Source organism: Lytechinus pictus, chromosome 9 (genome assembly GCF_037042905.1).
Source record: "Lytechinus pictus isolate F3 Inbred chromosome 9, Lp3.0, whole genome shotgun sequence".
Taxonomy (NCBI): Eukaryota; Metazoa; Echinodermata; class Echinoidea; order Temnopleuroida; family Toxopneustidae; genus Lytechinus; species Lytechinus pictus.
In genome coordinates, this window is record NC_087253.1 from 6137000 (window position 1) to 6162912 (window position 25913).

The 25913-nt window shown below is 37.5% G+C and overlaps 1 protein-coding gene across 2 annotated transcripts; it reads left to right on the top strand.

Moving 5' to 3' along the window:
* The first annotated feature begins 343 nt into the window (after positions 1 to 343).
* LOC129268876 (ETS-related transcription factor Elf-2-like) lies at positions 344 to 14376 on the top strand. 2 transcript variants are annotated; one of them, XM_054906346.2, is made up of 8 exons: positions 344 to 627; positions 5196 to 5297; positions 7592 to 7657; positions 8420 to 8569; positions 11388 to 11492; positions 11967 to 12203; positions 12861 to 13053; positions 13780 to 14376. In XM_054906346.2, exons 1-8 carry the CDS (start codon positions 486 to 488, stop codon positions 13883 to 13885), a joined length of 1101 nt encoding a protein of 366 aa, XP_054762321.2. In that variant the 5' UTR covers positions 344 to 485; the 3' UTR covers positions 13886 to 14376. The 2 variants fall into 2 exon arrangements, with proteins under 2 accessions (XP_054762321.2, XP_054762322.2); XM_054906347.2 differs by having other exon boundaries at positions 11970 to 12203.
* The last annotated feature ends 11537 nt before the right edge of the window (positions 14377 to 25913 follow it).

The window sequence follows — 25913 nt, forward strand, 5'->3', positions numbered from 1 at the left end:
GACCCACCAGCGTACGTAATGTATATAAGCTTGTGTTGTTTCGCTATTAATGAGCGCTCATTCTTGTCTGCGCGTAAAAAGTATGAATGAAGTGTGTGTTGTTTTCAATGTCTACCCCTAGGTCCGCATATTCACACTAGGCAATATTATTTAAGTATCAAATACATCGAGGCAAAATTCAGTGGTAACGGCTGCTAAATTGTTATTCTTTCATTTTTTTGTCATTATTATCATTCTATGTCAATATGGTTATGATTATTTTGTTTCCATTGTCGTTTCATTTGAAACCTTCTTTTGTAGGCTGATGTTTGGATATGTGGTTGTTTCATTTTTTTTAGCTGCTCCCCAGCATCACAAACCTTCTTGATGCTGACGTCAAGAACGTGGCCTCCATCCAACAATCACTGCTCAGCGACGACGATCTTGCACCCGGCACCAATTCAGGTCACCGCCCAATCAGCTGCTGCAACAAGCCCGTGCCCAAGATGCTGACCCCGCCCGACAGCCCCGTCTTCTCAGAGTTGACCACGCCCCCGAATCTGCTCCGGATGACGTCACAAGATGGATCGCAGATGGTGATACCGAATTTCGGATTGGTGTCCAACGCGCTCGACATGCTTGACTCGAGTAAGTTTCAATTTGACCATGATTCTGAGCTTCACAGGGAAGACGGAAGGAGGGGGGGGTGGGATGGGGTGTATTCGGGGTAAAGGATGGAGTGGGGTAGTTTGTTGTACGAACCCTTCACTAGAGGTTTGAATATTTAGCCTAAAATTCATATTTTCATCACGATTTTCACTGTTTAGCGTGAGCTGCAATTGCTGTTTCTGTGGGTAATTATCACGATTAGCTAATGATTAGTTAATATGGACAGGGGACTAATGGGAAAATTAAATCATTATATCACTGATTTACGCTCATGATATCATTTTTACATTGTGTTTGAGGAACAATAATCGTGATAAATTTATTTTCATGGTACGCTATCTCCGGCATCACAATAGTGTGCAAGATCAGATGGTGCATTATGAAAATAAAGAATTTAGGCCTATTTATTTGTTCGTTTTATACCAGAATATGATATCGATCGTTCAGTCGCTTATGTTTCAGTCTCCCCTCCACCTATTATCTATTTGGAAAAAAAAAATGAATTATTGATAGGCCTACGTATTCGCACGTAACTGGTGGTTGCATGCGATTTCATGTAAGTGTAAAGAGGGGGGGGGGGGGGGGCTGAACGGACCTGTGAATTCCTTCTGCGCGTTTCGAAATCAGCGAGGTATGTTGATTACGTTGCGTAACTTGAATCTACTTCTTGTTAATTTCAGGCTGGTAATCAACGTGTACGCGCCATTAAAGAATGTCCTGTTAAAACTGGTATAAAGTTTGATAGTTTATTTTATAATAAATAGGAAAATGTTTTGAGAATAGAGGAAAAGAGTTGAGCCTTAGAATCAATGGAGGTGGGGGGGGGGGAGGGGTGAGCCCCAAGAAAAACAATCACCCCCCCCCCGATCTCATGGATCCTATGGGCAGGATCAATCTTAATTCCAATCAATAGTATGCCATAGGCCTTTTGAGTACAATATTACACAATAACGTGTGTATGTACATGGGGTATACAACGTGCGGTTTGTAGGAAGATGGCGCTTGGCTTTTATTCGATGACAAAACCGAAACAAAGCTCTTCGGGTTTTTGACAAACAGTTGGTAATTACATGGAAAGGCTGATAAAGCGATATTATACAATACATAGGAGTATTATGTATATTCGAAATTTAGGGGCATGTTTCGGCGGAAATTGCAAACATTAAAGGCTTGATTAATATGACGTTGGCAAAACTATTGATCGGAAGGCATCGAGTTAGGGCTCGAATATAGGAGGTGATCATCATCAGTTGGGCTATCATTGTGAATGAAACAAAGCCGTGATAATTCAATCCGGACAAAAGAAAAAAATGCTTGTGCGTATATCTAATAAGTATTTTAGTCATTTTTCATAAATTTCTGGTAAGTCTGGGTGGAGTTCTTGGTAATAAATTACTCACAAGATCGGATGATGCATGGTTGTTACTTATACATTCTTTGATGTTTCATCTCATTTCTAGAGTGTAATCTTAACACCCCGGTGATTGCTCCTCTACGGTCACCCACCAGTGTTCATTTTAACACGCAGTTATATAGGTGTTTTAACACCATATTACAGTGTATGAGCAGCAACATGGATAAAGCTGAAAGCAGATCGAGAAAAAAATGTTAAAATGAATATACTGGTGCTAAAAAGTTGAACCCCACTAGCATGACTAGAAAATAATATTTTTAAAGTGTTCGAGGTCTGCCGTGATTTAGATATTTAGTTGTGAAGTCGGGCGATAAAATAGTACATTCAATGAAATTGCTTCTGCATGTTGGCTCGCCGAACATTGTATAGTGTAGCTGTCTACATTCCACCATGGACCTAGTAGGTCCATGATTCAACGCTCGGCATGAAGGAGTGTATATTGTGGTGGTATTCAACTTTTGAGCACAACTGTATATATGAGTTGACTGTTCACCAAAACGGATAGATGCGATGGAATTTCATTTCATACAAAAAAGTATTTTCTTCCATTTCACAAAATTCTTCATATTTGTAAACATCAATTCATCAATTTGTCACATAAAGAAACATCTACGGGTTATAGGAGAAGACATAAGTCCCCAAAGCAAAAGCTTCTGGTCTGATTCGTCTATAGACATAACTATGCAAGGAAATAATAAAAAGGCTAGAATAAATTAGAGTATATGAGTAAAGGAATAAAGAAAAAAATTAAAGAGATAGACAGAAGGAACAATCACATTGCACATATCCGTAGGATAGAAGAAAGAAATGCAATATACATATATAAGCCGAGGATGAACTCTCGAAAGACTAGACTCCATTATTGGTTATTTTCAATTGATCCAATGCCAATTCACCCATTACCAACTCGTCTACTCTCACTTGGTCTAACAGCATTTCGTCCATTATCCGCAGGGTCTAAATGCCATTTGGTCCACTCACCATTTTGTCTACTCGGTCTAATAGCCATTTAGTCTATATATTTTGGTCTAATCGTACTAAGTGTCAATTTGGCGAAATGAATGAAAATAAAATGGATATTAGACCAACTTGTTATTAGACGAACTGATGATATTAGACGAAGTGATGATTGGACCAAATGGTTGGTAGACGAAATGTTGATGACATTAGACTAAATGAAGGTAGACCATGTGATGAGTTGACGAGTTGGTCATAGACGAATTGGAAATTACTATCCGATACTCGAGCTGGTCTTCACTCAATCGACTAACAAAGAAAAAGAAACAAGATGGATGAATGACAACATGTTGATAAAGGGGATAATTGCAACCATCATGGCCCGTCCCTCTCACATTTATTCTCGAAATTTTCTTGGTTTTGATTTCGATTCTGGCAGCTGCAACTCTATAGCTTGTAATTACAAACTGACAAAAGCATACTACACAATAGCACATAATACATGCACTATGATAGTACTGTATGTATAGGCCTATAATAATGCGGTAGATCAGATTCTTTTCGTTCACTCTAAAAAATGAAATGTTAAATCATGGACCTAGTAGGTCCATGGTTAAATCAACATTTGAATGGTTAGAAGAGTGACAACATTACCGTTTGAATGGTTAGACCCAACATTTAAATTGTTGGATCCAGCTTTATTCAAGGTTGGATATAACATGTGGAAAAGATGCACTCCTCCAACCTTTGAAGGTTGATTTGATATTTCATTTTTTAGAGTGTTTTAAATATTTATATTTATATAGCGGAGTGCGTGCACGTGCATGCTATACGAAATAGCAATCTATCGCCATGACACTGTAAAAACGTTGTTTAAAATGTTAAGCACGTTGTTTAAGCCCGTCACTCTAACAACTATGGTTTAAACGTTTTAAACAACTGTTTAAATATTTTAAACAAAGTTGTTTAAAAAGTTAAAATTATAACAAAAGAACGTAATATTTTTTACTGTGTAAATTCTTAAAGTAGCAAGTTCAGTGCATGAAAAATACTTGATATATTCATCCTGTATTTTGAAGGGAAAAAAAGTAATCACCCTGGCGTCATTATTAAACACTTTATATGATTTTGTAAAGCGTACGAAGCAACAACAATCGTAATAATGATGCTAATTTCAATGAAATTTATTTGTATTTTCAGGCCTCGTCAATCGTATTTGAGTTGCACGCCCTGTTTCTTTTCATCAATACAATCTTCCCAGTAATGGCCGACCTGCCACGGCTCAGTTGTCCACCTCTCCTTGCTGATTAAATGCTTCACGAAAATATTTTGAACAAGAAACAAACAAAATAACAATGATAATGGTTGTAAGAGGAGGAGCAAAAAGACCTTGATTTTTAATGAGCAATAGTGAGGTATTATTCCCAATCTGATTATGTAAACAATATATTTTTAAACAACAACACAACATGCACTGAACCATGTAATATGTTTGTTTGTTTGCTTGCTTGCTCGCTCAATTGACTGCACTTCATTGTCAGAGCGAGCATGCGTAAGCGAGAATGGACCGTCTGTTTTTACAACCTCTTGGTGGGGTTCAGGATTTGTTCCTCGCCGAAGACAAAATTGCACCAACTATATATGTTTCGAGCCTAAATGTATACCTTAATCCTACACTGATATAAATGTTAAAACCTTTGCCCTGTGTGTGGAACCTGTCAAGGGTCATTCAAAGAAGCAGAAAATGGTTCTTAACAGTCCTTTAAAACTATATATATATGTTTTTGGGGGGTCCACAAAGAACCATTTAAGGTTTTTCGTACAACCTATGTGGTCTTTATAGTGTTAGGAATCCTATAGGTTGTATAAAAACATTGTATTGTTCCTTGTATTTATTTAAAAAACGGTTCCAAAGGGCGGTTTATAACTCCTTTCAGGTTCTTTAAAGAACTTTACAGGGTTCCAAATACTGGACGAAAATTATGGATCTAATAAGAGTGAATAAAGTACCCCCCCCCAAAAAAAAAAAAAAATCTATCTTATTGCTCTCCCAAACAATTGATCCCAAACGATATATATATATATATATATATGTATATTTTCAATTATACAGGAGAAAAAAATGTTTTAATGTTGTTCCCCTCTGTTACCATGGTAACTGTTTTGTTCATTTCAGATTTTTCTCATTCTTTCGAGAGCCTGGACTCGTTAAATCACATCACCGAATTGGAGCACCTCCATGCAAGGGACATCATGAGCAGTACGTCGACAAGTTCAGGTACCCTTCCTACCACTATGATACCCCTATCATGCCTATATAGGGATCCTCTGATTACCCCCTTATTCCCAATTTAGTACCCCTCCGCTCTTACATATCAATTATACCTTGTTTATTATCACTGTATTTCGAGCAAAAACTGTGGTGTTGATTTGTGAAAATAGAGAACCACTCCAGTAATTTTATTCTGGTGTTAAAATGTTTAGTGCTAGTTCAATCTACTTTTACACTCTCTGGTGTTATGTTCAAACTCTAGGGTGCAATGTAATGTGTACATAATTATAGGACCACATCAGTATTCCAGTGTTAAATGTTTGGTGCTAGTTCAACACATATGTGTGTTATTACAACACCTTTGGTTTCTAACTTTACACTCTCTGGTGATAGGTTCAAACTCTATACGTATAGGACCACTTCAGTCATTTTACTCCGGTGTTAAGTCTACAGTGTTATTTCAACAACCATGGGTCTTATGCAGCACCTTTGGTTGTTACCTTTGCACTCTCTGGTGTTATGTTCAAACTCTAGGGTGTGGTTTATCTCATTAGGGCGTGGTAATTTAGGGACCCCAATTGCTGTCGGTTTTGACCCTCAGTTGTTAGCACTTTTGATATGGGAAATGAAAGCGGTGATCTTTCTACATGTTCTAAAGTAAGTCGATCCCTCCCCACCCCACCCCACCTCCACCCCCCCCCCACCCTTGTGGATATGCCCCCTCCAGGGGCGTCGATCCATTTTTCAGATTGGGGGGGGGGGCAAAATCATGAATCAACTTTCCAAAGGCGCTCGATCACACAAAACAAACATACTCTCACACACATGCCTATATATATATATATATATATATATATATATGACTCATGAGATAGAGACACGTATCTCACCCAACAAATTAAAGCGAGCGCGAAGCGCGAGCTTAAAATTTCTGTATATTCTGACCTGAAAGCTTGATATTCTACTGTTCTAAGCATTTTTGGTAATAATTAAGATGGGTTTCTAAAAAAACAATAGATGCAAGCGCGAGCTGAAAATTTTGATATTTCGATCTGAAAAATTTTGAGTTTAATAGACGTTTTTAATAAAGAACAAGATTTATATCTAACAAAAGATTATTGCAAACTGAAAACGGGACATTGTATTCACCTATTTGATCATGAAAAGTACGGGTTTTGCTACAGAAATGATGCGAGCGCGAAGCGCGAGCTGAAATTTTTTTATATTCCAATCTGAAAAGCGGACATTTTGAGCACGATTTTAGACAAAGAACAAATTCTTATTTTTTATTTTTTGCACATGCGGAATTATTGGGGGGGCAAAACGATATGTTTGCCCCCAAATATTTTCATTGGTGGGGCGATCGCCCCCCTGCCCCCCCCCCCCCCCCCAGGATCGACGCCTCTGGCCCCCTCCCATGTTACTGAAATTCCCCAATCCAGTAGTCATACCATTTTGTTCATTCGTTCTAATGCGCAAGTAAGTACTCAAGTGTAATTTGTTTTAATCACAACGGGCATGACGGATATACAGTGCCATATAATCAGAAACACGATAAACATGACAAAAAGGTTTTAATTTTGGTTATTGAAACATGGAACCTCAAATTGAAAATACTTGAATATCTAAATGATAAATATAATACTAAAATGATATCCGATATTTGTTCTATGATGCCTTGATATGATACCTTGAGAGGCGAATCAATTCGTATACGTTAGCTGACTCAGTATGATAATATTTTCATGTTATCATATTCTGATTAATGCTTATATTTCAGTCCAGCCTATGATAACTTGACACAGTTTTGAGTATGTACGAATATGAGAACCACTCCGGTCATGAAAGTACATTACTAGTAAATTATAAAAAAAAAAGAAACTGATATTTTAGCATGTCCATTGATAATTGGGTCCGTTTTTCATTCACTGTGGGATTTGAGGTGTAACTCTGGGATGTAAATTACACAGAATTACACAGAATTATTATTGCTCATGTACATACAACAAGTTGCCAAGAGTTGGACTGGCGTTCTTATTATTATTTGTAATTATGCTCGGTTGTTTTCTTAAGACAAGTGGTTTAAAACAGGAATGACGCATTTTATATTATCTTTCGCTTTGAAATGAAATACATGTAACACTCCTTTTACTTTCTGTCTTTTATCCCTCTATATATTGCTATATGTATCTCTCTCCCCCCCCCCCTCTCTCTCTCTACCCCCCCCCCCAACTCTCTCTCTCTGTCTCTCCCTTCTCCTTGTGTCTATTCCCTCTATTTTTAACCCTGTCCCACTCTAGATGACATGTTTGATGATAATGACAGTGGTTCAGACTGGCCTGGTATTTATATCGACGATAATGATGGTAGGTTTCAAGATATAATTTCATAAAGAGGGTAAAGAGCTTGATTGATTGGTGATTATGGGTGGTGGTGGTGTTGGTGGTGGTGATGGTGGTTGCGATTGCGGTGGTGGTGGAACTGATGGGGGCTGGCTGTGGTGGTGGGTGGGTGGGTGGTGGTGAAAGGGGGTGGGGTGGTGATGATGGTGGTGGAGGTACTAGTAGTGATGGCACTGGTGGTGTTGGTGGTGATGTTGTTGTTGTTGTTGGTGGTGGTGGTGGTAGTGATGAAGGTGGATGTGTTGGTGGTGGCGATGGTGGTGTTGGTGGTGGTGATAGTGGTGGTGGTGGTAGTGGTGGTGTTGAAGATTATGATGAATCTCTACCCTATTACCTAATATTCCCTATTTCTGTTTTTTTTTATCTCCTTCCTTTGATTATGGCGATTCATAATGTTGGTGGTGGTGATAATGATGTTGATGATGATGATGATGGTGGTGGTGGTGATAATGATGATGATGGTGATGATGATAATGATGATGAGGATAATGATGATGATGATGGTGGTGGTGGTGGTAGTGGTGGTGATGATGATGATGATGTTGATGGCGGTGATGATGATGATGATGATGATGATGATGGCGGTGACGAGGATTACCAAAATTGTGATAACGTTCATTGTAAATTCAAACAAAATAACTCCCCAGTCATATACCCCCCGTCAATCTTTCCATTGCTAAATTCAATTATCCATTCAAATCTTCAAATACGTTGTTTTTTTCACAGACTCCATCGTTCCCAGCCCTACCCCGTCTCATCCTTTCGATGCTCCCTATTTCTATGAATCGCCCGACCTTACTACCATTGACAGTCTACTAGTCTACCAGGAACCAACGAAACTTGAGAGAAGAAAATACAGCTCCATTTGCACTGAAGGTAAGCCTCAAACCATACCATGCATACGACATTATGTTTCTAATTAATCAAACTATTATCTAAATACCACGTCGAATATGATACCCTTGAACCAGGAAAGTGGAATGTCGAAGATGAAACACATAGCCTACGCCCCATATATGAATGAAATTTATAAGAGGGTTTTGCTTAATGGTATCATCGTCTCTATGTAATTTCAACTGCTTCTCTGAAACTCTACACATTTAATGTACATTTGAGAACATCGTTAAAGTAACTATTGTTTTAGTAAATGAGTAAGCCGGTCGTTAAGTTGTTCATTACTCAACACTCAACGGGCTAACTGATGCGTTTTTCTTTCATGAATATCTCAGTAAGCAATTTGTCAACGATTATAGAAACATTGAATTGATGTAGATTGACATAATGTTAGGCAGTTTGGAGTTAGTTAATACTGACAATGGGTTTGCAATGTAAGTCGCTTGCAACAATAAAGAATAATATTGCAAATCATTGCCAGCTAGGGGCGACCACCCCAAAGCTGTTCAAGTAGTACTTGATAAAGAGAGAACAAAGATCGAGAATTGAATTCAAGGAGGAACAGTGGAAAGAAGGATTAGAGAGAGAGGGGGAGAGGTCTATGTGACTGTGTGGTCTTATCAATTATTATCCATGTTATTGAATTAAGAATAAAATCATGCACTGCAAAAATATCGGTGTTGATTTAACACCAGCCTAGTATCTACATCAGAAAACACCAGAAAAGTGTTGAAACAACACCAGTTAAGAATCAAACCGAAATTGGCATAACACTGATTAGTGTTGCTTAAACGCCTATCTGGTGTTAGCCTAAAACCGAACTGGTGGTGTTTGAACATATCCCTGTTGTTTTCCGATATCGATACCGGACTGGTGTTATATCAACTCCGGTGTTTTTGCAGTGTGACACTAAAAGTCATATCCAGGTCAACCCCCCCCCCCCCCGCTCCATCATAATACCATGGCGCTGCCCATTAGCGTACCTAAGGGGGGGGGGGCAGGGGGCAGACTGCCCCCCCCCCCGACGAGTCACAACTCATGCAGGGGACGTATCTCTGCCCCCCTGACGAGTCACAACCTGAAGACCTTTCTTTTTTTTTACTTGTCAATTTTTTTGTGGTAAGAAATCCTTTATTTTTGGTTGAAGACCTTTTTTTTTTTTTTACTTGTCAAATTTTTTCGTGGACGAAATATCCTCCAAAAAATTTCCCCCCTTCTGGAAAATCCTAGGTACGCCAGTGGCGCTGCCCCCTGACGTCAGCACTTCATAATTATTTCTTTGCATTTGTTAACTCTTTTTGGAGGCTTAAAGGGTTATGATGCACCCTATAGAAAAGAATAGGCCATACAGTTTGTTTTCTGATAAGCTTGCCGCGGGGAGGGAAGTTCAATATGAAATTTCCCGGAACGAATAGAAAAAAAAACAAAGTCCTTCCCTTTTGAGTTATTTTTGGCAAATCGATGATAAAATATTCGTCATAGTTTACGTTGGCATATTTCTGTATGTGGATGTCTATGGCAAAGCTGTCAGGGTGTATGTATGTATTGCACTGTCTGGGCCTATGTTTAGTTAAATGTAAAATAACGGAATGTAAAGAGCACGGTCGCATCAATACAATAATTGTCTATTTCCACGAACTGCGGTGGCATTTGTAACCTTGTGCAATTCGTTGTTCGTAGAAATTATATTAAACCAAAAGAAAGACATGGGATATTTTTATTCGGTTTTGTAAAATTATATTGAAACACAACAAAAGCTTGGGTTATCATTATCCGATGTTTGTAGAAAATATATTGTATTGAAACTGAACACAACAATAAGTGTTCAAAGCTCACTATTTGCTCGCACTTGAGGGGTGCGGAAAAAAGGGAGGTTTTAACTCTTTTGGATTGTAGCCGATAATTAATATAATGCATTAGAATTTTATTCTATAAAAAAATGTTAACTTTATTTCATAGTTTATGTGATAAAAAAATCTGTAATTTCTTGTCAACATGTAACTAGTGTACGAAAATAATTCTTCACCGAGTGCCGGTATTTTCAATTTTCAATCAATTTGAAATTGAAAACAATTTGAGTACGTGAATTGATGTCAGTAAATCATAATAGACATGATTTACTATTTCTCCACCCTCTCTCCTCTTTTTCTCTTCTTCTTTATTTTTATTTCTTCTTCTTCTTTCCTTCTTCTTCTTCTCCTTCTTCTCCTCCTCCTCCTTTTTTTTCCTCTTCTTCTTTTCATTCTTCTTCTTCCTCTTGTTCCTCTTCTTCATCTTCTTCATCTTCTTCTTCTTCGTTTTCTCCTCCTCTTCTTCCTCCTCCTCTTCTCTCCCCTTTCTCTTCTCTGTCTTTCTTTTTCATTCTATCTCCCTTTTTTCTCTGTCTCTCCCCTATTAATATATCTCTTTCTTCTCTTTCTTTCTTTCTTTCTTTCTTTCTTTCTTTCTTTCTTTCTTTCTTTCTTTCTTTCTTTCTTTCTTTCTTTCTTTCTTTCTTTCTTTCTTTCTTTCTTTCTTTCTTTCTTTCTTTCTTTCTTTCTTTCTTTCTTTCTTTCTTTCTTTCTTTCTTTCTTCCTTTCTTCCTTCCTTCCTTCCTTCCTTCCTTCCTTCCTTCCTTCCTTCCTTCCTTCCTTCCTTCCTTCCTTCCTTCCTTCCTTCCTTCCTTCCTTCCTTCCTTCCTTCCTGTCTGTCTGTCTGTCTGTCTGTCTGTCTGTCTGTCTTTCTGTCTTTCTTTCTTTCTGTCTGTCTGTCTGCCTTAATTTCTTTCTTTCTTTCTCTCTCTCTCTCTTTCTCTCTGTAGAATCCATGCAATCTGACAGTGGAAGTGAAAGCGGGAGCTGCCCCTCCCTGGCCACACCAGCGAGACCTTTCTACAGTCACCACAGTTCCAGCAAATCAAAATCAGGTACGTCTTTACACCCATGTACACAGAACCAACTTTGGTGTTACACAATCTCTTTTACTTCAGTGTTAAATTTCAAGTGTTGGTTCGGCACACATTGGAATTATAATATCACCGCCATTTGTTACTTGAACACTCTTTGGTGCTATGTTCCACCTCTAGGGTGTCATTTAGCACCTTGTGGTATGGTATACACCTACATGGGAACACCAAATCATACCATTATATCAGAATTATTATAATCTTCATAATTACTATTTTATTGTTATAATTATGATAATTGATATCATTGGTGATTTATTTATTGATTGAATGACTGATTGATTGATTGATTTATTGATTAGTTGGTTGGTTGGTTGGTAGATTTATGTATTTATTCACTGATTCATTCACTTATTTTATTTATTTATTTATTTTTTTTTATTCATTCATTTATTTATTTAATTATTTTTCACTTATTCCTTCATTTTCATATAGCAGTGAGCAGGACGCACAACTACCAGAGGCGAACCATTACGAAAAGCTTGGAGGAGCTTAGGGAAGAAGGGACAAAGCCCGTCAAGGGATCACCATCATCGCCGTCATCATCATCGACGTCATCGTCGAGTACGAACATTGAGAGGAGAAAGCGAGGTCGTCCTAGGAAGAGGCTTTCTGGTGAGCTCGGGGAGTTGGAGAGGGGAGTCGGACGAAGAAAGCAAAGCAGAAAAGCAGGTCAGTTTTGAATTAGAGTGTTTTCATCAAAGTTGGCATTTATTATAAGACCATGGAACTAACACAGTGTTAGTAGCTTCATGATGAGACTATAGTGCTCAGAATGGTGCACTATGGGTAAAGAACCTGGCTAGATCTGAGTAATTGAGGTTGGCGCTTTACAGGACCGCATGTTCACATTGGCTTTAAGACAATATTAATGTTCTTGGATGAAGGAATCTAGAAAGATTACAGATGAATTCATGAATTTAGAAGATGAAGAACGATAAACACAAAGACAGGAAGAACATGCACAGGAAGGATCAGATTAAGATGAAGGAGAACAGGAAGAAGGGGGAGGGAATAATAATAATAATAATAATGATCATAATAACAATAAGAAGAAGGTGAAGAAGTAGAAGAAGAAAAAAAGGAAGAAAGAAGAAAAAAATAGAAGAAGGAGAAGAAAAAGATGAATATTAGGAGGAGGAGGGAAAAAGAGGAGAATTGAAATAAAAAGAGTATGAAGTCTTATACAAGAGGAGAAAAATAACAGAAGGAAAGAGCTCAAAAAGATTCATCACAAAAAAAGTCATCACAGGTATATATTAACTTTCTACCCCTCTCTATCTTTCTATCCATCTCTCTCTCTCGCTCCACCTGTTACCATGGTAACAGTGAAAGGAAGCCATCTCTGGGAGTTCATCCTTGGGATCCTGAAGAACGAGGACTACTGTCCCCAGTACATACGGTGGGAGGACAAGGAGAAGGGGGTCTTTCGAATCGTGAACTCGAAGGTGGTGGCCAACATGTGGGGCGACATCAAGAATAACCCGAGAATGACGTATGAGAAGCTGAGCAGGGCCATGAGGTAAGGACCGGGATGGGGGGATCTACAATTTACTATAGAAGAGGGACGGGGGAGGGGCGATTTTGTCCAAAATAGTGACAAATAGAACAACAAAAAGGGGGTTATCACTACTCATGGCGAGAGTGGCGAGTACTTCCCGAAGAGGAGGAAGAAGGAAGAGGAGGGTGAGAAGAAGAAGATAAAGAAGAGGAAGAAGGAGGAGGAGGAGAAGAAGAAGGAGGAGGAGGAGGAGAAGAAGAAGAAGAGGAGGAGGAGGAGAAGAGAAGAAAAGAAAGAGAGAGAAAGAACCAAAAGAAAAGAAAACAGAGAAGGAGGGGAAGAGGAGGAGGAGGAGGAGGAGGAGAAGAAGAAGAAGAAGAAGAAGAAGAAGAAAGAGAAGAAGAAGAAGAAGAAGGAGAATAAGAAGAAGAAAGAGGAGGAGAAGAAGAGGAGGAGAAGAGAAGAAAAGAAAGAGAGAGAAAGAAAGATCCAAAAGAAAAGAAAACAGAGAATTAGGAGGGGAAGAGGAGCGGAAGGGGAAGAGAAGGAGGAGGAGGAGGAGGCGAAGAAGAAGAAGAAGAAGCCTAGGTGATCTTCTTAACCCCCCCCCCTCCCCTCGATAGTTCATTCATGTATTTAAATTTGTCATACAATGCTGACTCTCATATAAGGCATGTTTGGTTAGATTTTAATTTCTCTCATTCTCTCTATTATTCTTTTAAATTATTGATTATTTTCAATATCCAGGTATTACTACAAGAGGGAGATCTTAGAGCGAGTCGACAAGGCAAGACTCGTTTACAAGTTTGGCGTCAAAGCGGAGGGATGGAGGAAAGTGATTGCGGATGACTGAACGACCCGGAACCATTACAACCACTTCCGGGTCACCCCGCTAATACGTTGACGATAATGTTACGAATGCATCGCCTGTTTTAGAGGTTGAATTGAACTTCGGCGTCCTTTTTGAAACCTTGATTTTCCCTTCTGAACCATCTAAAAAGAAGGGGTTTTTACAGACATCGTAAAGTAAGGTGCTAGAGGTAGCAGATCCCGGAACTTCAAAACAAGAACTGAATCATTTTGTTAAAGGAAAATGCCGGCGCAATTCCAAGCTTCTTCTGTGAATATGGATCTCTTCAATCACAACTTTCTGAGGGATCAGAACTAAAATGGAAAAAACGCCATGTATCCAATATTTCTTTCACTAAAAATACATCACTGGTCCAATGGAAAAGTGCAGGACGGACGGAAATGTTCAAGATTACTGTATTGGATCATCAAATCACCCCTTGTAGCGTGTATACAGCTTCAGTAAGGAACACAGTATTCCAACAAATCATACAGAAAATGAAAAAGAAAATGAAACAAGATGAATTCGAACTTGGTAAATGAGATTGCAGCTGGCAATTAATCCGTATAAGTGTGGTGTAAAGGAGCCTCGCACGAAACGTGCAATCAATTTCAATTGCATTTGCCCCCCCCCCCCCCACCAACTATATCTCTTGCGATCAATTTGCTAAAACTGATCTGCCAGTTTGCAATTATATTCTGTCAACACCTCTTAAGTTAACTTTTTTTACGATATATATATATAGCTTAAATCGTCGTACAATACACGGGATCGCTATACTTACATGACTTACTAAGGTTAAAGCTCCAAGTCCATGCAGTTACGAAATGCGCTGTGTGTATATGATATCATACTATGCTTTCAAGTTGTAAATAATATTATCATTGCAATGTAAATATATATATATATATATACTTTTAGAATGATAAATTCGAAGCAGTCACTATGCTAATGTCCATAAACACAGCACTATTTTGTACACACTCTGAACTTGTACAGAATGTACAGGATCATATATGGTACTTCAGGGGGCATCTTTCACAAATATTTAGATATGACTAAAAATCGCACTTAAAATACCAATGTGAGCAGAATGGGATCATGCATTCAATACAGAAACCTGTGCGCGCTGGCACTTAAGAACGACTTTTGATCAGACTTAAATCTTTATGAAACACCTCCTAGTTTTGTAGTTTGAAAAAAGCACCTTTTTTTCTACCGTAACTTTGGTTACAACGATGGAATTTCACCCCTGTTTTCAGATTCTAAACCTATACACTAACAATTTTGGTAACAGCGCTAACAAATTTTACATTTCGATTTAAAGTTGACAAGTACTGAGAACATTGTTATGACATGTTTTATAATTATTACAATAACATTGATTTTGATTATTTTGATATATTTTTTAAAGACCTTTATCTTGCCTTTGACCCTGCAACTGCATAAGATTAATTCGATCCATTTTTTGTGTGTTAAACTTGCTTTATGTTCTTTACAAGAGTGCTTATAGGAATTAAGTATGTCACCATTACTGAACTTAGAAAAAAATCATTGATTAAACAGTAACTAGGCCTATATGAGTAATTTCAGTTTTAATATATGAATTTCAGATTATCTCGAAGAAAAATATCAATATTTGCTTACAGAGAAAAATAAACGCAATAACAATTTCAATAGCTTTCTCCTACTCAACCCCCCCCCCTACATTCAAATACCCACAGATAACAAACACTGAACAATATGATTTTGTTGTTGTTGTTGTTGTTGTTGTAGAGGTGGGGTAGTTACAAATTATTTTTGCAGCAATAATTACATAGAAGCAAGCACAAAGTTTATTTTGGCAAAAAATTTTGGCAATAACCCGCAGCCCTCACCCCCCCCCCTCCCCATCCTGTATAGTTAAACCTCGCAGGCAACGATATAACGATACAATTGCTATCATCAACATACTTAGGAGGCTTCATTCTTAAACAAATATCTCGAATGTTGAAAGTTACATGCAGTAATCATGAAAATGGACCCTTGATCTGCAATTAAAGTTAAGTTGCGGTTGAAAAAAATGAAATAGAAGACTGAAACAAGACACGAGATAATATCATTTACCAGAAAAATGATAATTTCGTGTTTTGACTTGCCGTATATCTATCATGCAGGCCAAAATACAGTTTATCATGTTGAGAAGGGGCGTTTGCTTGATTCGTGCAGGCGCTTGAAATCGATAAAAACTCGTGGAAATACAGACATGATAGATAAGGATGATTTCCAACTTACAGTCAACATAGCAAATGCCACGGATTTCGAATGCATAATTCGTGATGGACGTGTAAACACCATTCGGTTTTATGAAGGGCATGTTCGGTGTTAAATACACCACTGAGTTTGAATATAACACCAGAAACTGTCAATGTAATGCTAGAATAACACCAATGCTGTTGACCCCGTTACACCATGAATTTAACTATATTATGCTCTGGTGTTTACACCCGTCTTTTTTGCAGTGTATAAAACGAAATAGTATTCGACAACTGAGTCGTTAAAGATTTCATAATCTCACACACACAGCATGGTGATTTTTTTTTTAAAGACCGATATCGCCCAAAAAATGATATAATTTTTACCATGGTTACCATTAGTATAAATAACGTATAGGAACCGTGATGATATGCCATGGTCATGTTGGTTGTATAATTAAGTTTGGACATCAAACTATCTGATTTGACTGATTTATTTTTCTGTATAAATGCCACATGGCCTATCTTTAATTATGATTGGATGGAATATGATATTTTTTTTACAGAAATAGATATAGTATCAAGTTGACATAGCATAGCATGTGAATTTCCATATCTTTGAATGTAAAGAACTATGAGGTGGGGGATTTCTTTCACAATCTTATCGCAGTAATGACTTTAAAGTGGACCAAAATGACATAATATTTCTATGTACATTATTTCTATGTATAGATCTAAGTGTTTTTATATCTACAGCCCGCAGGCGGGTTTCTGTATAAGTTTTTGTATAATTATGTTTCATTTTTGTTTTTTAATATATGTGTTTTATGATTTAGTGCCATTTAGGCCTGCATTTTCCATACATTGTCCTTGAATGAGGGTGATTTGTGTTCTATTTTCGTTCTTTCTCTTCGTATCGGTTTCAACAGTCTTTATTCTGATGTCTAAATGCGTAAATTGTGTAAACTGTTGTGCATAGTCAAGCCCGCGGTTCGCAGCTGCGACTTAACATTGAAACAAAGTACATCGAACATGAAAATTATAAATAAAGGTACGACATTAGTCATGTTAGTAATAAAGCACTGTGAGTAATGCCAAACGACGTCGAAAGATTTCGCGAGATGGTTACATAAACGTCACAAAGAAATAAACTTTCCCTAATCACGCGGTTCATATTATACTTGAGTTTACCAAAGAAATAGTAAAGTATTTTGTTCGTGTTGAAATGCGATCTACTGCATTATAATAATAATAATACTATTCCGCATTTATATAGCGCTTAATACATCGGAACGACGTCTCTTAGCGCTTTACAGACATATTATTACCCCGGTCATCGGATCCTTGCATGCCCGCATACAATGTATGCACCTTCTCCACTCCCTGGGGAGCATTCCAACAAGAGTTCCAAGACTCAATTGCTAGGCATACTACATATAGGCTTTCACATCCTACCGGGTACCCATTTAACACCTGGGTGGAGAGTGGCAAAGTGTGGATTAACGCCTTGCCAAAGGACGCTATCATGCAAAGAAACTATCGCAGGACTGCTGGTTTGAATATTAATATAGCGACCGATGATATGTCAATATCAATTTGAAAACAAAAACTTTTTAAAAGCAAAATTGTGAATAAAAGTGATAAACAAACCATTTTCATCCCAGTATGTTATAATATCATCAATGATAATGCATCCGATATGAGGTTTTTTCTGCGTGATAATCTTATTCATGTTTAAGCAATACTTTATTAAAGAAAAAAAAGTACTAAACGAGATGCAGTAGTTTGCATGTTGACCGTCTGCCGTTCGATTTCTTCCAATTGGTCAAAGAATTTGTTGATGGATATGTGTCAGACGGAAAAAAGGGTTAATTGGAATCAAAATTCTGGTAAATTGGAATAAAATCCTGCTAGATTCTTACCAATGAAAAAACGGTTGATTTTGACCATATTTGTCAGTCGGACACAATAACAGTTAAGTTATTTTGTCCTCTCCCCTTTAAGAGTACAGACTCTTTTACGCAGTTAACATTCTGTAAATAATTAGCTTTCTCGTACTAATTATGCACACGACCTTCTGTTTATGCATTGTCTTCCATTTGAGCGATTTAATTTGCATCATAATTATGCAAATACGACAGATTCATTTGTCTTCCTATATGTAGGTTATATTCTTAAAAGCATATAGTTTAACATTGCAAAGTCCTTATCACAAAAAACAGGACTGTGATGCGTCAGTGTTGTATTTTATATCGTTCATATGGATAAATAAACAAACGCAACCAGGAAGAAAGAAATGTTAATTTCGTGAAGAAACTTTTTAAATACCAGTGCCTGAAATAACATATATTTTACTTTAAGGGGTGTCTAATTATGACACATGTTGTATATGGAGTGATATTTGGATGGTTTTTCAATCACTTTATTTTCCCGCTTTTTTAGCACGTTTTCAGGTCATCATTGCTACATCACAGACACCATGGACACATGTGACAAAATGGGAACTTGCAGTTCCGTGCCCGTCTTACACTGCAAAAACTCTGGTGTTGATTTAACACCAGCCCGGAGTCTATATATGTCCACACCAGAGAAGTGTTAAAACAACACAAGTTTCGTTTTGGTCTAACACCAGATAGGTGTTTATACAACACCAATTAGTATTAAAACAGCATCGGTTTGATTCCATACTGGTGTTGTTTCAATACTTCTCTGGTATGGACATAGATTCCGGGTTGGTGTTAAATCAACACCGGAGTTTTTGCAGTGTACAAAGGTTACGATTGATTCGATCAAACTAAAGTACATGCATGGAAATCCATCAACGTCATATTTTTTTTCTTCAGGAAATTTGCACATTGTCCTTAGTAAACAAGAAGAATCACACTGGATCTTCAAGAGAACGATGAATGTATAAATAAACATCATATCCAGAAAATATTTTGAACAAATGCGTTTTAGACAATGTTAGATGTTGTCGTTGCTGGCTTTCCATAGTTGTGATTGGCCGGATCAATCGGTAACTCTTTGTGAGACGGGGCCCAGATTTGTTAAAGCCAAATTGATATTAACCAATGCCTTTAATAGAAGTGGTTTATCTTTTTTTATGAAGAAAAAAAAAACATGAAAAGAGGGATCTGACCTTCTGAAGCCTACATTGTCTCCCTCGCTATATGTTTCTTAGGTGTGAATATTTTGTACTTTCGTCGAAAAATACTGTAATAAATCACCACTTAAAAAAAAAACCGCCTTGCATCAGTTATAGTCCTTATTTTGAACTTTATTTGCAGGAGTTTCTGCATTTTATTCATAAATCAATAACAAACGAAAAAAAACTTGATACATAACACTGACATAAATGAGTACATTTTTGTGTGACAATCGAAAATGTAAATATGTATAAGACTGAAAAATACATTAATGAAGCATGAAAAATAGTAAAGTGGGTAAAAAGAAATGCAGGGGCCAGCTATAATAAGCAGGTAACTGCTTGAAACAATAGCAGCCATGGGGGAGGGCTACATGGGAACCGTAATAGGTTATAAATATAATTCGATAAAATGATGTCACGAAATAGAAAGTATGAAAATTTAGATATTTAGTTGGGAGGGATAAGATAAAGTTTAAAAAAAAGTGCGAGTGGGTGCTAGTGGGTGAATGCAGGTGAAACACTTAAGAATACTTAGAAATAAGAAACCTTTTCAAGGAAGCTTTAAAAGAAATAAGAGATCATTGTTGATCTGTGGAATTGTTGAGTGAGCAATTAGGGCATGGATAACTAAAATGAAAAAAAAATGACTTTTACAGTGTTTCTACACACATCATTAGAGAGTGAAATACACCTAAGGGTGTAGAGGTGTAACTAAAACTATATGATTTAACTTCTGAGTACACTGTTAGAAAATGTATCCTTAAAATAAAATAAAAGAAGTTCCTGCAGCAGAGTCTCGAGAACACCTGTAATCTTACCAGATTGCGTAATCTTATATTATATCATGTAAAATTACAGGAAATTGGTATTTGGTGTATGGAATCTTACAAATTTCCTTGAATAAAACACCCTTTTCCCCTTTTTAACAGACCTGTTCTGTTAAAGTGCAGAAAAATTCGTGTTTTATGAATTTACAGAATGATTCTGTTATTGCTTTCTGCAAAATCTTCTTTTTTTCTGTAAAATCAGGGTTTTTAACAGTGATGCGGTCCTGTCTTAACACTGGCTAACACCATATTTTTTTCTGTGTGTAGGAAGAGGTGTTGCTTGATCTACAATCATGATCACATTTTAAGAACGTATATTGTGTTAATTCTAATCATAACTTTATGATTTTCGGTTTGAAGGTTCGCATAAATGCAATGATATGCATACTCAATCAAAAAGGCAAAAGGCAAAAAAAAAAAATCCTTTGAAAATCAAGTTCCCCTTTTTCAAAAGATTCAAAGATACAGCGGTGCTCAAAAGTTAGTGAACCCCACCAGAAAATGAACATATTTAAATTATTCAACTTCTGCCAGGTTTTAGATGTTTTATCGTGAAGTCAGCCTTAATTAATGAAATATTACATTAATTAAAGTCTGATTCTCCGGGCTCGTCGAATATTGTAGTTTTGTCGTCTACTACATTCAACACTTAGCATGAAGGCGTGCATTTTGTGGTGGGGTTCACTAACTTTTGAGCACAACTTTTTTTTACCTCTAACCATATTTAGATGGAAAGGCAAGAATTCCATTTTTAGGATTTATCATCGTCATATTTTCATTGATATTTATTCTTCCCTGAAATGCGGGACAAAGGGACAAAGTGGAGTTTGCGGGACTTTTGTTCGTCTATGATACAATAATAAAATAATAAAGTATTGTACGCTGGTGTGTGCATGTCGGATTAGCATTTAATGGAATCCCAGCATAAATTGCGCAAGTCAATGACTACGGCAATGACACAGGCAGGTACGTCTATGCTCTTTAGAACTGGCAGGTTAAAAGGGAAAATATGAATGATATACGCTGAATTAATTCCGGGGAAATAATGTGAACTGCTTTTATGATATTTTCTTTGAACCTAGATTTCTATTTTACGCCATTGATACTGATTGTTAATATAATCACAGACGTTACCAAAGAGAAACCATGCTTATATAACCATATACTCGTATTATCTTCTTCCTTATAAAGACAGAGGAGAAAATTAATTATCACGACTGTTCAATGTTGTAGTATGCGAAATTTGGGGTTTAGCGTGTCGAATTTTAAGTGTAGGGATTAAAATTACTATATAGCGATTAAAACTCCCTCTTTTTTTTTAATTGGCAACAACTCCATTTTACTCTTCCTCTTCCTCCCCATTTTTCTTCTTCCCACTCTTCCCCTTCATCCTCCCCCTCCTTTTCCTCTCCTTCCTCCACCTCTCCCTTTCTTCTCCTCCTCCTCTCCCCCTCTCCCCCTTATCTTCCCTTCCTTCTTTCTCTTTCTTTAACCCTTTATTTTTTTTTTTCGGTTCCATAAGCATGATTTTCGCTCTGACAATTGTTCCGATGGAAAATCTGCACAATAACCCTAACACAAAACCTAACCTCCAAAACTAAATTAACTCCAATCCTTATCTGTAGATCATTCTGAACTAAAAACTCGATAGGAGACCTAACTCTAACCCCATGCCCTCTGAGATATTAAGACGGGAGCAAATGTCATGTCACACTACTCCTCCTTCTCATCCATGTCATCATCATCTGTGTTGCACCCCTTCATTCGCTGTAAAAACTGTGGTGTTAAAACTGACACTAGTTGGTGTTAATAGAGGACCACACCCTGTGGTGTTATTACACCCTCTAGATTTACCATAACACCAAAAAGTGTAAATGTAACAACCAATGGTGTTGCAATAACACCTATAGATGTTAAAATAACACTGTCAATTTAACACCGGTGTAAAATAACTGGTGTGGTCCTCTATGTTCACCGGTTAACACCACAGTTTTTGCTGTGTTCCCTCTTGTATTCCCCTAATCATTACCCATCTATAACACCCCTCCCCCTCTCTCTCTCACACACTCACTCTTTCTGTTTTCTTCTTATATCGTATAACATCGAAACGTCTTTAACCCTGTCAAGTGCTTTCTTTGCAATGCCAAAAACAAACGATCAAAGTGTGCTGCTTTTTCAAACAATATTTGAATTCGTTGTAGAAGGTTGTTTTCACGAGCTATTTTATTATTATCATTATTATTGAACTTGAATAATGGTAGATCGAGGGTAAATTACCAATTCGTCTACTGCCAACTCGTCCACTCACCACATGATCTACCTTCATTTAGTCTAATGCCATTCCGTCCATCAACATTTCGTCTAACAACCATTTGGTCCAATCATCACTTCGTCTAATCACCAGTTCGTCTATGACCATTTCATCTCAAAACCAGTTGGTCTAATATCCATTTCATTTTCATTCATTTTGCACAATTAACATTTAGTCCAATTAGACCAAATGGTATACGGACTAAAAGGCTATTGGACCATGTGCACAGTGGACAAATTGATGGAAGACCAAATGATAGTAGACGAGTTGGCAAGAAGAAGAAGAGGAGGAGAGGAAGAAGAAGAAGGTGGAGATGAAGAAGAGCAAGAAGAAGAATACATAGGATTTATTTAGCGTCTTTCCATTTTGATTAAATGCCAGGCCAAGTTGCTTAGAAAACAGCAAAAAACAAAGAATGATAAGAACAAGTTGGGAAAATGTTGTCTTTAAACCTAGCATGGGCGGAAATCCCAGGGGGACAGGGGGACGTGTCCCCCTACTAAAAATAGTAGGGGGGACACACAATATCAAATGCCCCCTACTATTTGTGGTCTTTTATGATGGTAAGAAATACATCATTCAAAATCGAAATAAAACATGTATTTTAGGACGAGATGACCTTACTTTTGGGATAACCTTTTTTTTTTGCTTGTCAAATGTATTTTCGTCGAAATGACCTTAAATTTGGGGTGATAACCTTTTTTTCAAATTTTCCAGCCCCTTGTCCCCCTACCTTTTGGGGGAGATTTCCGCCCCTGAAACCTAGTATACCTGCTGGTGAACAAATGCAGTTTTACTTAATCGTGGAGTGATTGTAGTGATCTCATCAGATCGTAATAGATCAGTCGTGGCAATCAGTATTGATCGTAGATTTTTTTTAATTTTCGCGATCAGTTATGAATGGCCAATCGTGACTTTCGTAAAGGATCGCTTGAATGTGAGAACGAGGTAACCAACTGATCTATTTATAATGTCAAACTTGAAACCCTTCCAAATATAACACGGCTTAGTTCCAAACCAAAACATTCAGTTTACTTCTTGAATATGTCGATTTACGGTTAGTTGTCATGGAAACGAATGACGTCAATGGGGAGGTTATACGAATATAACCATAGAGCTATTCTCTATGGTATAACAAATATTGAAAGATAAGAGGTGAATTGAGGTAAAGAATGGTCCGAGGGTCTTTCCCTTCTGAACCCTCCGCGGTAATAAAAATTTTCCACCCATGATTGTGAAATGTTTATGGAATGCATGCATTCAAGGCACAATAGTTCATAAATTCTAGAGTTTCAATACTTGCTGTTCGTCAAGCATTCCCTTTTGATATTAACTTCTCTTTTTTAACATTTTTTTTTATATTTGTTAATGTTTTGTTTGGTGCGAAGAAATATGGATAATACGACTGATTGTGTCGCGTCGATAGCCATATGGGTTTATTTTCAACCCAGGGGGGCCACTTACATTGACGAGTGAATACCATGCGCGACCAAAAAAAACACGTAAAAAGGATGTCTTTTTCAAGATCATGAAGATAGGGCACGTTACGTACGTAACGTGATAAGGGTGTCAAAAACACAAAAATAATGAAAAAGGGGTATCTATTTCGATAGGAAAGCTACGTGTTTAGGGTCAAATTTGCGGGGATGATAAAACAAAATTAAAATGTTTTATAAAGGATGTCCTTTTTGCTCTAACACTACGTGTTTAGAGTCCGATTTGCGCGAGGTGTGGAAGGTGGGGCCGTATACTAAACTAAATGATGTGTAAAGGTAAGTTACCCGACGACCGACGGACCCGTGACATATCGCTGTACTTGTTTAGGGGTTAATTTACAGGGAATACTTGCCAAGAGTATCGTTTTGTTTCCAATACTTGTTAAGGGTAAAGTTTCACACGCCGATACTTGTTAAGGGGTGCATTTTCAAAATATGGAAAATACGTGTTTAGGGTGCTTTTCGAGACCCCGTGGTCGCGCATGGTATCCACTCGTCAATGGAAGTGGCCCCCCCCCCCCGGATTTCCAATTGGTCTAATGCCAATTCATCTTGTTGCCAGCTCGTCTACTATCATTTGGTCTATTAACAATTCGTCCACTATCCCCATTGTCTAATTACCATTTGGTCCACTCACCATTTCGTCTAATAACCAGTTGGTCCATTAGCCATTTAGTCAATAAACCATTTGGTCTAATTGGATAAATGTTCATTGGGCGAAATAAATGAAAAGCAAATGGGTATTAGCCCAACTGGTTATTAGAAGGAATTGTCATCGATGAACTGGTGATTAGACGAAGTGATGATTGGACCAATATTGGTTATTGGACCAAATGTTTGTGAGACGAAATGTTGATGGACGGAAAGGCATTAGACTGAATGAAGATAGACTATGTGAGGAGTGGATGAGTTGGCAGTAGACAAATTGGGAGTTTACCACCATTTGAGGTGCAGGGGGTTGTGAGGTGTAAGTCAATGACTGGGGTACATGTGGGTCTAGTCAGATATGATTAGAGAAGACAAAAATAAATAAAAGAAGCAGAAGGGGAGAAGGTCCCACTTTACTACCCGACGACTTGATCTGGATTCGACCCCACAATCTTCATATTCAGGTTTTATGAGCATGAACCTCTATACCACTGAACCAGAATGCCCTTTTTGTGTTTATGAAGTTGTACGAAGTAAAAACGAATCCTGCAGATTGCCGGGCAGATCGATTGCCAATTAAGCGTATGTTTTGTGTTGCTACATTTAGTCGCCCCCCCCCCCTCTCTCCCCCCCCCCCCTCTCTCTCTCTCTCTCGCGGTTCAATATACATAATATACAGGAAATCTTGCAAAAGGCTTTGAGCTTGAGAGCATCTAATCCCTCCGTACAACATGTATACAATCCGGCCCGACCCAATGAGGAAAGCCTTTATAATAATTTCTTTTAGATCATCTTCAAACATTGGCTGTTGCTTATGAATATTTTTGTTTTCATTTGTAGAATTTTTTCATCATATAAAGGCCACCGCACACCTTACGACTGTTCGCGATCCGATTTTGGAACAAATCGCATTCTGCTCATTTTCTGAAAATGTGAATGGAACATATCATTATATTTGAGTTTAAAATTAATTGAAAGAATACTAATATAACCATTTTGAAAGATTTCAAGCCTTTATTTTGGAGTAAAGGCGAAATTAGTTTCAAATCGTAGCCAGTCGTACGACTGCTATGACGTCATGACGACTAGGTATTAAATTTGCTTTTGTTATAAGAAGGATGATAGCATAGTCACAGATTTGGATATAGGTATTCGTATGCCGATTTCAAACATTACACAGTAAGATATTCCAAGTCTCAATATTAGCGTCGAATTCTACTACGTTTTATTTTAAAATTGAGTCGCAGACCAATCGTAAGGTGTGCGGTCGCCTTCACTTATATATATGTGTTCCTGGAAATTAAATAAACATAAACCCCTGATAAACATTTCAAAAAATCTGTGATGAGATAGAGTAAACTGGACAA

What these genes read in the sequence shown, in the direction of transcription:
- LOC129268876 (XM_054906346.2), top strand. Translation starts at nt 486, where the DNA reads ATGCTGACCCCGCCCGACAGCCCCGTCTTCTCAGAGTTGACCACGCCC. An exon ending in GCTCGACATGCTTGACTCGA is followed by an intron (nt 628 to 5,195) that starts GTAAGTTTCAAT and finishes TGTTCATTTCAG; the next exon opens with ATTTTTCTCATTCTTTCGAG. An exon ending in AAGCTGAGCAGGGCCATGAG is followed by an intron (nt 13,054 to 13,779) that starts GTAAGGACCGGG and finishes TTCAATATCCAG; the next exon opens with GTATTACTACAAGAGGGAGA.